Here is a 12,913-nt window from a genome sequence, read left to right as displayed (position 1 = left end):
TGAAAAGCACCTACAGGGACTGTATGGAGGTTTGTGACTTGCTTCAAAATGCGGCCAGACTGGGTGACGGGTAAACAGGTGTTTGCTGTGAGTCCTCCATCCTCACTGTATATCTGCGAGTGCTCGTGAGGCGCTGGGGAAACCAGGAGGGCTGAGTCTGCGCACTGGTCCCCCCATTGTCCCCCGCGACATGGGGTGAGCCCGGATGCAGCCACAGAGCACAGGAGGCTGGGCTGTACTCCCCACACTCAACGTGCCCCTCACCAGGGGGATGACTGCTGGGAGGCACTGTCCAGCCTGGGCCAGGGCAGCAGAGGGCCCCGCATCCGCATGCATCCAGCCCTCTCCAGACTGTACCCCTGGGGCTCCACGTAGCCTGTTGTCTAACAGGCCCCCAATGTGGCCCATCAGAAACACAGATGTGGGAAAACAAGTATATCACCATCAGGTAAGGCACAAGGACAGCAGTGTTATTAGGAATAGTAATAGCAGCAACAGCTGTGCTAGTCCCCAGGTGTGTGAGGCATCCTGGCTAGAAGCAGTTGCCTGTTCTGCAAAGATGGCCTGCAGGGCTTGGGGGCAGACAGACCCGGGCCACAGGCACCACCCACACCTGGGCCCACCTGCTAAAAAGAGGGTCACTGGGTCTGTCAGGACATGTGGCATGGGAGGCCCTGCTGCTCCTCAACTGTTTTCTTGGTTCTGGGAAACCCAGGCCAGAGGAAAGGTGGGGTGGGGGTGGGGGTGGGGGTAGAGAGAACCAAGGTCTCAGGTGGGCTCACCCCTACTGGGCTGGCAGCCCAGACTGCCCAGAGCAGGGGACCACACTGCTGGGACAGGCTGTGGGGGATGGGCAGTCAGGCTGGCCAGGGGGTGGTTCCTGCTGTGCCCTACACTATGAGATGGCTCCCAGAGCCCCTGACTCCTACAGCCCTGCTGGGGACAGGGCTGCCTTGCCCCTGGACGTGGATGTCAGCCGCAAGCTCAGTCTTGGCCCTGGGAGCACCACACAGCCAACGCCCTGGCTCTCAGACAAGGTGTGTCTGTGTCAGTCCTTCATCAGAAGCCCAGGGCCAACCTCCCTGGGCTGCGTTCAGAATGCACACAGGGCACCCAAGTGGGCACAGGCACAGCCCAGCGCCACCCCAGGGCCAAGCCCATGGAAGGTGGCAGTGCCAGTGGCACCGAGGGCACAGCCTGGCAGGCGCATGCCCAGTTCTGAGCAGTAGCTAGAGTTCTGGCGCCTCCCAACCAGCTGTGGGCTAATTACACACGGTTCTTTCTACCTAGTCACACCCCTCCAAGCATATGTTCCCAATTAAGTCAAATGTAGCTGATTTTAATCAACTTTGCTTGAAACGGCAACTTGAAGACTGTCCTCCAGAGGGAGGAGCGGGCAAGGACACTTGCATGGGGAGCAGCCCACGCAGCACAGACTTGCTAACTTCACCTTCCCAGCACCACCGCCCCCAGGTCCTGGGTGGCAGGCATGCTGGGGTTCGTGGGCAGAATGGCAAGCTGGCACGGCATCACCAGGCCACCTGGAGTGGTGTCACCTGCTCTCCTGCTGCACCACAGCCAGGGGACAGAACTGAAGATGTCTTTGTCCTCATGCCAGAGAGGCAGGAAGTGGAACAGATGGACCTGAGCATTTACCAGCATCTACTGTGTGCCAGGTAGTGGGCAGTCGGGTCATCTGGTCCCCCCAGAACCCCGTATAGGCAGTATCCCTGGTTTTATAAAGGACTTCTTGGGGGCTCAGATGGCAAAGCCTGACATGGCAAAGACCACACAGCCAAGGGACAGGCCAGGATGCCAGTGCCCTAACAGATGCCTCCCATTTCCGGTATCCAGGCCACCTTGTCTTGCTAATGGGTTTCAGCCCTGGACAAGTTCACTACGGATTCAATGAGACCAAAGAAATGACAGTAAAACGTTCTTAGGGTGAAAGGATTATATCCAATGTTATTCCCACGGTGGCAGGTCAATCACTAGAATCCCGTCCACTCAGAGCGAGTCTGCATGCAGCAAGCCGGTCTCTGCCTCTGGGCCTCTCGGCCCCCACAGCTGTCTCAGTCTCTGTCCTCGGCACTGCTACCACTCCAGCCTCTGCTCTCCTGCAGCCGTGCAGCCGTACCACCCAGAGCACTAGGCAGAGCTCTTTATCTAGAGTCAATAGCAATGTATTGCCCACACGTGTGTAGTGAGCTAGTCGACCAGGGCCAGGTGAGAATCCTGGCCACAGGAACCTTTGCTTTATCCACACTCCACCCCTCCAGAATTCTTGCCTCTCATCTACGTGCCCTCAATCCTTTGCAATGGTCCCTGTGCAAGGAACTTCTCTAACCTCTCCAGCAGAAAGTCCTACAGACACACAAGCCGGTCTTGTCGCTTTGTCCCCATCCCCAGCTTCTCCTTTGTCTTCAGCAGCTGCTCTAGTTTCAATTGTTGCCACAGCTCCAGTAAGAGTCTATTTGACTTTGCACCCAATTTCCTTCTGTCTGCTCCTGCCTTTATCAAATCAACCCACATCTGGGTCCTTGTGACCTGCATGGGGCCCTTTAAATTCTTCCTTTGAGTCACAGACCATATTTCCTTTTGTGCTTTCCTTGCTTAAGCCTGAGGATAGGAGCAGAGCATAGAGTGCTCTATGTCCAGGGGAGGGGGCTGCACCTCTCCTGGAGGAACCCTCAGTTGCCAAGTCTTTATTTTCTTTTGGGCTTTCCACCAGCCTTCAAGAGGAGGGGCTAATGCCCCTGGCACTGGCAGGGCCTCTACCCCCACCTGTTCATCAGATGTCCGCTCCTCCATTTCTGGGGCTGACGGCTCCACTGCATCCTTCACCTGCCCCACAGCTCCTGGCAGCCTGCACTCCTGTGCTGCTCCTTCTCGGGCTGCTAACTCTCAGGCTACCACGACATCCTTTACCATCTCCACAGCACCTCGTAGTGATGCTTTCAGTCACCAACAAATTTTTTACCTCCTCAACAGTGTCTCACAGCTCATGTTCTCATGCTTCCTGCGGGAGGATGTCTTTCTCCCTTATGGCCTTCCTCAGTATTGTGAGGATAAAACCTCACAGTTCCCACCACCTCAGGGGCCCTCGGTATCCTTAAGGAATTCCCTATTTTGCTGAGGGCCAACTTTACTGCCTCAAATGTTGCCTCCACCCCTTCCCAGTCAGGGTGGGAACCAGTCCTCTAGGAGGCAAGCCATGTAGGACCACATGTCCACAGGTGACACTTGAATGTCTCCCCATCCACAGGCACAGCCCACTGAAGCACCCCTCCCATAAGGGTAGCCAGTTCTTTTCCTTGGTCAACAGTGAATCCTGCCGACTACGCCAATTGTCTTGCCAATGGGTTTCAGCCCTGGGCAAGTTCACTATGGATTCAATGAGACTGAAAAATGGCAATGTAATGTTCTTGGGGTTAAAGTGCTTATACCCAACTTTGTTCCTATGGTGGCAGGTCAGTCACTAGAATCCATCCACTCAGGGCGAGTCTGCATGCAGCAAGCCAGTCTCTATCTCTGGGCCTCTCAGCCCCCACAGCCATTTCAGTCTCTGTCCTTGGCCTGCCACCACTTTAGTCTCCGCTCTCCTGTAGCCATGGGCCATGCCACCATGTTGCTCAGAGCACTGGGTGGAGCTCTTTATATAGAGTCAATAGCAATGTATTGTGCACATGTGTGCAGTGAGCTAGCCAACCAGGGCCAGGTGAGAATCCTGCCCATAGGAACTTTCACTTTATCCACAAACCTTCAGACCATTCTGATGCTGGCAGGACCAACTCCCTGACCCAGACATGAGCTCCCCCTGGTCCATTCTGCTGTGGATAGAACAACCTGTTCCGGCCGAGCCACTGCCTTTGGTACCATCTGCCCCACAGGGGTCAGGGGCTGGTGGACAGCCTTGCTGCAAGGCAGAGTCCACCCCATTTCCCTGCACCCTCACCAGGGATGAGCACACAGGTGCTCTTCACATGCTGGACAAGTGGAAGGCGGAGGCGTAAGCTCTGCCTCCTCGGCGGGGAGTTTTGCTACAACAAGGGATGGACAGTCACCACCTGGGGCAGCCGCCCAGCCTTTGGGGTGTACACCTCTCCTTGCCCCTGAGCTTCACACAGCAGGCCCAGGTCAGGGTGGCATGGGAAAGTGGGTCAGGGCACGCCAGAGATCTCTGGAGCTGTGGCTTGTAACCTGGAAATGGCCACCAGGCTGTCAGGGACACAGCCCCAAGGCTGTATGGGAAGCAGGTGAAGGCAGAGACGGGAGGCAGGCAAGGAGTACAAAGGGAGAGCCCAGGCTCAGGAGACCCAGAACTGGGAGCAAGCCCAGCTGTGCCCCGCTGGCCGGGCACCTCCCCGAGACCTCGGAGCTGAGTGGGCATCTCCTCACCAAGGGCAGGGACCGTGTACACAATACAGGGATATAATGGAAGCACTGGGCCATGGCACATGGCAACCATGCATGGCAGAGGCTGTGGCCTCATGACCACTGAGGGGACAAGCTGGACAAGCACTCAGGCTGCCCTGCCACCATGCTGACCTCTGAGAAACAAATGCCGTGTTAGGTGTTAGATTCAGGGATGCTCCAAAGCACCCCCTTGGATTCAAGCTGAAACTGGAAACATGGAGAAAAGGGTGGTACAGAGGGACAGGGCCAGAAACCTGTGTGTGCTCTGTCTCCACATCTGGGTGATCTGCAGAGCACAGGGCCAGCAAGCAGGCCACAGGCAGTGAAGGGGTGGGAAGATTAGTGCAGCCACGCAGGTGCCTGGCCAGCGACAAGCAGCCTCACCTCCCCAGGGCTGGCCTCGAATATCCCCTTCTGGGAGCAGAGTGGTGTGGAACATGGCATCTGGGAGCCTCTGCACCCTTCCAGGCTTCTGCCCTGCCAATGATACGCCACTGCCTGTGCAGGTTGTTACCACGCCACCCAGGCATCTGCCCCTCCAGACGTGGAGAACAGGCCCCACACGCCATGCCCTTGCAGCCATCCACTGGCTCCTGCTTACATACACTGGGCTGTGCAGGAACTCGCCTCCCACTCCCCCCCCACAGCTGCAGATGGGAGCCGGGCCACACCAGGGTGTGGACACTGACCGTGCCTGCTTCGTGCCAACATGGCCACCATCTGCCTCCTAGGACAGAAGCCCGGCCCCTTAGCCACAAGCAGCTCCCAGAGCACAGCAGGACCCCCACCCCACTAGGGGGCCTGCCTGGGGCTCAAGAGGAAGTACGCAGCCCCTGGAGTGCAGATAGGACCAGGCACTGCCCACCTTAACTCCTACATGGGATGCCACGAACACCTATCTTTCCAGGATGCTGGCATCAAATGCCCACTGGGCACAGTGCTCACCTGTGCCTCTCACCTCTATGGCTCTCAACAACTTTGCCAAAAGCCACCATAGGCTCCCCATGAGCGGCCAGAAGCCCAGTGTAGGAAAATAAACAAATCAATGACTTGGGCAGGACTCACTGAACCCTGATCACAGGGAGGCCTGGGAAGCCATCAGCCATGGGCTCAGGCTGTGCTCAGCCAACACTCAGAAAGACATTCACCAGCCCTGTTTTGACAAGGCTCTGCTGACAGCCGGCCGAGGACCCGCCTGCCAACAGCCCAGTTCTCTCCTTTGAGGGCTGCAGCCCAATTAAAACGGTGAAGATGGCAGGTCCTAGAGCTGAACATGGCCCAGCCACGGCTCACGGCACCCTGCTACATCAAGGATGTCGCTTCTCCCATCTCTGGGAATTGCTAATAAAAAAGAGATTTGATTTGCTTCTAATAGGTGTCAAGATAAAATCAATGGCCTGTCCAGAATCTGGAGAATCACAAGCCTGTGGGTTTCTTGCCGTGGAACAATTTAGACACAGGATAAAAATGCAAAACAAAGTAAAATTAGAGCAGCGTCAATAGCAGTCCAACTTCATGACTACAAGTGGATGAGGGTGGGCTTGGGCCCACCAAAACCAAACCAAGAAAGCCCACCCTCCAGAGCACGGCCGGCACACCAGCTACAGCAACGCAGACACTACACAGGCTGTGGGCTCTGTGGCCAGCAGCAGGGAGCACAGCTAGTGAGCAGAGAAGACTGGGGGCTGGGGAGACAGCACAGCCATGGGCAGACGACCCCTCTGCTGGGCCATGGACACACACCTCGCCCAGAGCAGGGTGTGGGGGTGGCGGTAGGTCCCTGGTTTGATAAGTCTCATGGGCAGGAATCATGGTCACCCAGACCCTGGAGGAAACGAAGCCACCTGATGGGAAAGTGACGAGCTGTGGGGCCCACCTCTGGGCTGCTGCACGCACCTGCAGAGTGAGCCGCTCCAACTGCATCTCTAGTGCCTTCTTGTCTTCCTCCAGACGGCTCCGCTCCTGTTCCAGCTCCTCGATCTTCAACCTGCAGAGAAAGCAAGGCCATGGCAGGATGCTCACCACAGCCATGCTGGGGAGGCCCTGCCCACTGGGTGAAGAAGAGGTGAAAGGTCATGGAATGACGTCATACAGTCTGTTCCTGAAATTACTATGTGAAGCCGTGAAGTGAAGGGACAGCATTAGCAAAAATTGTGAAGCCACACAGCCCAGGGCAGTGGTGCGGCATTGCTCAGGCTCAGGGGGAGCCTGTGTGTGTCCTGGGCCTATTGTCCACACATGGAAGGTGTGATCGCGTCCTGTAGAGGACACTGAGAATCAAGAAAATGACCAGAATCATCTCCAAAAATGAAATGACAAGGAAGATCTTAGACATGGGCTGTGGGTGCAGTGGAGGAAAGGAGGGTGAGGAGCAGAGGCTTCTGGTGGCCATGCTGAGCCCTTCATCCCTTGCAGCCCATGGCCAAGATGGGGACAGAGGCAGGTTGCAGCTCATCGCAAGAAAGCACCTATCTTTGTCTTCATTTTAAATTTAACTTTTTGAATAGGCACCATATTCCTGTGATTTGGGGGAAGCAGTGTCCTGCACTTACATAGGCTGAGGGACAGAGCAGAAAACACACACTTCCCGGTTACTTGGGAAGGTCTTGGCAGGTGAGAGGTAATTATCTGCACAGAAACCTACTCCAGGAGGGCCTGGAAATCACAAAAACAGGATCTGAAAGGACCAAACTCCTTCCAAGAAACCTAACTGCATCTCTGAAAAAAGCTCAAGATTTACACACATACAACCCACCCTGAACCCAGCGAGCTAACATTCAGTGTCTGACGTCCAACTGAAGACTATCACATATGGAAAGAAGTAGGAAAAAAGGCCCATAGGAGGAGAACAATCGATCGACTGAAACCGATCAAGAACTGCAGAGATGTTTAACTGGCGCCGAGGACATCAGGATGGTCCCTGAAGCTGCAGGAACAGGGTGCAGTGTTTGACAGTGATGTGCGGTCGTGGGGGAAACAAACCGCGCCAAGCAGGTGTGAGGGGTGTGGCACCAGAGGCTGAGCAAAAGGAGCCTGGATAGGGGAGCCAACCGGGCTCGGTGGGGGGCAGACCCAGGTGCTCGGAGACAGAGTGAAAGAACCACCCAAAGTGACACAGAGGGGAAAACACATCTCTAAGACAGGGAAAAGCACCACTGCAGTGAGGTGGGACACATGCATATCCAGAGTCCCTGAAGGGGGGCAGGAAAAATACTGCAAGAAGAAGTCCACATTTGAGGAAAAGTGTCAAGCCGCAGACCAAGAAGCTCAGCATGCCTGAGAACAAGCAGCCCAAAGAAAACAGCCCGATGCTCATGACCGTCCAACTGCTCAGAACCAGTGACGAAGAAGAGACTCCCATGAGCCAGAGAAAGGAAGAGGCATCCCCCACAGAGGGACAGAGGAGACTTCTCAGCAGAAACAGTGCAAGCGAGAAAAAGCAGAGAAACCTTTAACATACCGAATGGGAGAAAAAAATATCAACTTAGAATTCTATTCCCAGTGAAAATATCTTTCACCAACAAAAGCAAAATAAAGATGTTCTCAGACATATAAAAACTAAAAGATTCACCCCCAGCAGATCTGCTCTGTAGGAAATGTCAAGGGAAATCCTCCAAGCAGAGGGAGGACGACACCAGAGGGAGATACAGATGCACACAGAGGAGTGAAGAGCAATGGAAAGTATAGCCAGGTGGGCAAATGTGTGGTCCTCAAATTACATACATTAAAAGATATACTTAAATTACTATTTTTAAAAAGATATGGACTGTTTAAACAAAACCAATAAAAATATATTGGGGTTTAAGACATATCTATAAAACATATGACCACAACAGCATAAAGGTGAGGAGAGACAGACAAACGCAGCTGTCAGGCCATGTGCCATGTATGAGAAGCACATTGTCCCTTGAGGTCGGCTGCAACCCCTAAAATAGCAAAATGAAGGGTCACAACTAAGAAGCCAAAAAAGGAAATAAAATGGAATCACCAAAGGCACCCAGTTAACTCAAAAGAAGGCAGAAAAACAGGGAAAAGGGAATGAAAAGACAGGGCAAGTAGAAAAGAGAACAGTAAGATGACAAGACCAAACCTGATCACACTGATGATCTCATTAAACATACATGGTCTACACGCTCCAGTTAAAGGGCAGAGAGACTGTCGGGATGGATGAAAAAGCAGCACCCATTACACGCTGTCAACAAAAAGCGCTCTCAGTGAAGCTGCAAATGAACGTGGCGCGCTGACCCTCAGGGAGCCAACAGGGGGCGGGAGAAGCTGCTGACGTCAAAGCAAACATCAAGGCCAAGAAGAGTACCAAGGAGGCGACTGCAGGATTAAGTGGTCAGCTGACCCAGCCCTGAACATTCCTGCACTGAGAGGGGAGTTTCCGAGGGGACAAGGCAAAGAGGCGGAAAGGCAGGAGAAACAGACAAGCTCACAAGTACAGCTGGAGATTTCAACATCACTCTCTCAGTAACTCACAGAAAAATTAGCAAAAAGTCAGGAGGGATAAAGTAGGCTTGAAGAAAATCATCCGCTATTTGTAACACTCAATACCCGTGGCGGAATACACAGTCCCCCTGGGCGTACATGGAACATCCACCACATTGCCACGCTGGGCCACAGAAGGCAGCTCGATGCACAGAAAAGGACTTCAGTAACTCAATATGTCCTGTGACCACAATGGAAGTAAACCAGAAATCAGTAAAAGAAAGGTATCTGGGAAATGTAATTTACAGTAGCAACCAAACCAAGAAATAACAGAGACAAATCCAGAGGAGCTGGGAAAGGCTTCCACTCTGATAATTACAAAGTCATCAGTGAAACTGGGAAATTAAAGAACCTAAGTACAGGAAGAGACACACCACACTCATGGTGGGCAGATTCAACTATGTTAAGATTTTGCTTCTCCCTAACTTGTTCTGTAGACTCAAAACAATCCCAAACGCCCACAAGTTTCTTTATACCAACTGACAAGCTGATGATGCTAAATTCATTTGGAAATAGTCAAAACAACACTGAAAAAGGAAAAGCTGGAGGGCTACCTACTTAATTTCAAAAATTACATAAAACTGTAGTAATCAAAACAATACTGGCCTGAAGATCAGCCAAGATCAGCGTTTTCTGCATAAACATACTAAGGCAATTCAGTGTAGGAAGGATGGTCTTCTGAACAAATGGTGCTGGAACAACTGGGCATTCATAGAAAAACCCTAATTTATGTATTTTGTACAATATAAAAAACTAACTCAAAATGGATATAAACCTACCTGTAAAATGAAAAATTACAGGAGATTATCTGTGAATTTGGGATAGGCAAAAATTTCATAGCTATGATATCCAAATCATCATACATAAAAGAAAAATGAATACAAATGTCTCTTTAAAAGACTTTACAAAGAGAATGAAAAGACAAGCCACACAATGGGAGAAAGTATTTGCAAAGCAAAGTGAGTATCTCGTAAGGGACTTGCATCCAGAATCTATAAAGAACTTTCCAAACTCAACAATAAGCAAACAAACGATCATTAAAAAAAATGGACAAGACACTTTGGCAAAGAAGAAACATGACAACACACACAAAAACAGATGGCAAACTTCATTAACTGTCAGGGAAAGGCAGATCTTAAAGTCACAGGAAAGCCACACTGAGATGGCACGACACACCCACCAGGGTTAGAACTGGGAGAGCTGCCCACACCACGTGCTACTGAGGAGGAGTAGGAACCCGTGCCCTGCTCGGGGATGGGAAATGGCACAACCATTAGGGAAGATGGGCAGTTTCACAGGAAGTTAGAAATACAACCACCAGCCATTCCACATCTAGGTGCTACCCGAGAGAAAAGAAAGCATATTTCCACACAAGGACTTTGTTTGTAATATAAAGCAGCCTTGTGTATAACAGCCAAAAACTGAGGAAACGCACACGTCCATCAACAAGAGCATGCATGGCCAAACAGCGGTACATCCATGCAAGGGGATGACACTTAGTGACAGAAAAGAACAAACCCTGGTGGGCGCACAGGGTCACAACGTGAAGCAATCGTGCTGTGGGCAAAGCTGGACGAAGGAGTGTATGTACCGCACAACGCCATTTACGTTCGACTTCACAAAATGCCAGCCAATCCAGTGATGGGAGGCAGATGAGCAGCTGCCTAGGGGCGATGGGAGTGCGTTACAATCTAGCAAGAAGAGGTGCCGGGGCCCCGGTTCCTCAGGGGTGTGCGTGTATGTGAACATGTGTTGGTGTACCCTCTACCATGGGCAGTCCGTCGTACGAGCAAGAAGAGGTGCAGGGGCCCCGGTTCCTCAGGGGTGTGCTTGTGTGAACACGTGTCAGGTGTACCCTCTAGCATGGGTAGCCCATGGTACGGCAGTCGGTAACCCGTGAGGACACGTGCTGCACTGAAGCCTCTGGCGCCTCTGCTTCCTGCACCAAGGCAGGCCCCCCAAAGGAGAGCTGCCTCAGGCTGCAAGCAGGCCCCTCCTCGGTGTCCGGCACTCTCCCTGCCTGCCCTGGTGCCCCAAGTGTGCGCCTGAAGGAGGTATTCTGCAACACTGCGATGAGCTGCCGGTGGCGGAGGGCCTGCGGTACACCCCGGGAGCAGGTACTGTCTCCTAGAGCAGAGGCTCTGGTACCCCATAGGCCCAAGTGCTCTGAGAGGTCCACACCTCCCCAAGCAGGTCAGTGCCACCACCCTGTGCGGACCCAGTGCTGATGCCCGACGCACCAGGTCAATGCTGTTCAGAGGCCAAGGCTGAGCAGCGTGGACTGACCTGCCTCAGGGAGGTGTCCTATGGTGTGGGAAGGGCTTTTTGCCTCTTAGGGACAGGCTGGATGAGAATCCTCGAGGGCCCCTTATAAAACAAGACGATCGAGATTCTGAAGGCTTGTAAGAAATGTTCTCCAAGACTCAATCCAAACAAGCATGTTGCAGCTGCAGACACGTCAATGAACGGCGCACTGCAGCCTGTCTCAGCTGTCGGAGAGAAGCCCACAGAAGCAGCACTTGCTCACGCATCTCTCCTTTCCTCCTATTCAGGCACGCTGCTGCCTGGTGAGGAAGAGCAAGTGCTGCGGGCACGCTCAGAACTTCAAGGGCTGGCTCACCTCCGGTGGTCAAAGCTGTTGGTTCTGGCAAAGGTTCTTGATGGCCTTGTGCCAAGTTTTTAAACACTGAGGGCACCACAAAAACCAGAGGACACCCAGTCAGTTCTTGAGAAAACTAAGCCAATCAAAGTATGGGTGTGTGTGCGAGTTGAGAAAAATCTGCTAGATGGGGTAGTTATCTTGCCTAAAATGTTTAGAATGAGCACACCACAGACCCTGGAGAACTTCTGACAGTAATTGTTTTTGTGGACCTAAGGGACAGAGCGATGGTGGGCCCTGGGCTTCCAGTGTTAAGGCTCTCAGACAGGCGGGGAGGGCACCCCTGGCCCCAGACCCCCTGCACTGCCTCACTGGCCTCCTCGCTGGGAGGCCCTGATCACCCTCTTGAGGCTATGCCTCTATACAGCCCCTGCTGGCTTCTCTGTCCCGTCAGATGGCCTCCCTGCGTTCTCAGCACTGAGCATCGATGATGGTGTCTATGAACAATGAATGTCAGTTCTGGGGCATGGAGAGGCTGAGGGCCAGCTCTGGAGTCGTTCAACAAGGAAGGGGTGTCCTACTAGGACTGAATGTGTCCCCCAAACTTGTATGTTGAAGTCCTATTCCCAGTGCACGGTATCTGGAGGCAGGGCCTTCAGAAGGTAGCTGGTTTATACTGGCTCATGAGGGTGGGACCCTGAGATGGGATCGGTATTGTCATAAGAGAGATGCCAGGTAGCCCAAGCGCCCTCTCTTCACTGTGTGAGCCCTCGGCGAGCAGGCACTGTCGCCAAGCCAGGAACGCAGGCCCCACCAGACACAGCTGTGGCCCTGGGCCGCAGACCTACAGTGCACATGTGTGCTTGCAGCCCCGAGTGTGGTACTAGTGATGGAGCCCAGCTGACACAGACTGAGTGCTGGGAGGCATGGCCCTGGTCCTGGAGAGGGGAGGGCGGGGAGTGGCTGGAAGAGCTCTGAGGAGCGGCCAGAAACACAGCTGGCTGGCTGGGTGACTTGGGAAAGGGTCGGGTGACTCAGGGGAGGGGGTTGCAGCGGCCTTGCTCCAGACCATGGAGAACACCTGCTGGGTGTGTTCCTGCCTCTGTGGAAGGAGGCATATGCCGAGACTGCCTGGCTGCTCAGCCAGGCAGATTTCTAAGCAAGCACTAAAAGACAATAAAATGCGAATGACAGGGGAACTGGAGGAGGCTTGCTGCTCCACATACCCGGGGTCTGATGCAAAGGGGTGCCCTTCCCCTCAGTCATCTCCCCCAAAGCCCAGGATCTAGTTTCATTATGAAACACACAGTGGGGACCCCCTGGCTGGTGCTGTGGTGGTCACGGCAAATAGGTGGCAGGGAGGAGACGGCAGGGAGACTGCAGTGGTGTCCCCAGCGGGCCTCTGGT

The 12,913-nt window shown here is 53.3% G+C and overlaps 1 protein-coding gene across 7 annotated transcripts in view; it reads right to left on the bottom strand.

The window, feature by feature from the left end:
• MAD1L1 (mitotic arrest deficient 1 like 1) overlaps positions 1 to 12,913 on the bottom strand; it is a 415,678-nt gene that overhangs the window by 138,230 nt on the left and 264,535 nt on the right. For all 7 annotated transcript variants that reach the window (XM_057487452.1, XM_057487450.1, XM_057487451.1 and 4 more), the window contains one exon: positions 6,313 to 6,403. In XM_057487452.1, coding sequence (XP_057343435.1) covers positions 6,313 to 6,403 — 91 coding nt within the window. The remainder of the gene's footprint in view (positions 1 to 6,312; positions 6,404 to 12,913) is intronic.

Source organism: Manis pentadactyla, chromosome 10 (assembly GCF_030020395.1).
Source record: "Manis pentadactyla isolate mManPen7 chromosome 10, mManPen7.hap1, whole genome shotgun sequence".
Classification (NCBI taxonomy): Eukaryota; Metazoa; Chordata; class Mammalia; order Pholidota; family Manidae; genus Manis; species Manis pentadactyla.
Note: the sequence above shows the minus strand (reverse complement) of the source record. Positions and strands in the feature narration are given on the sequence as shown.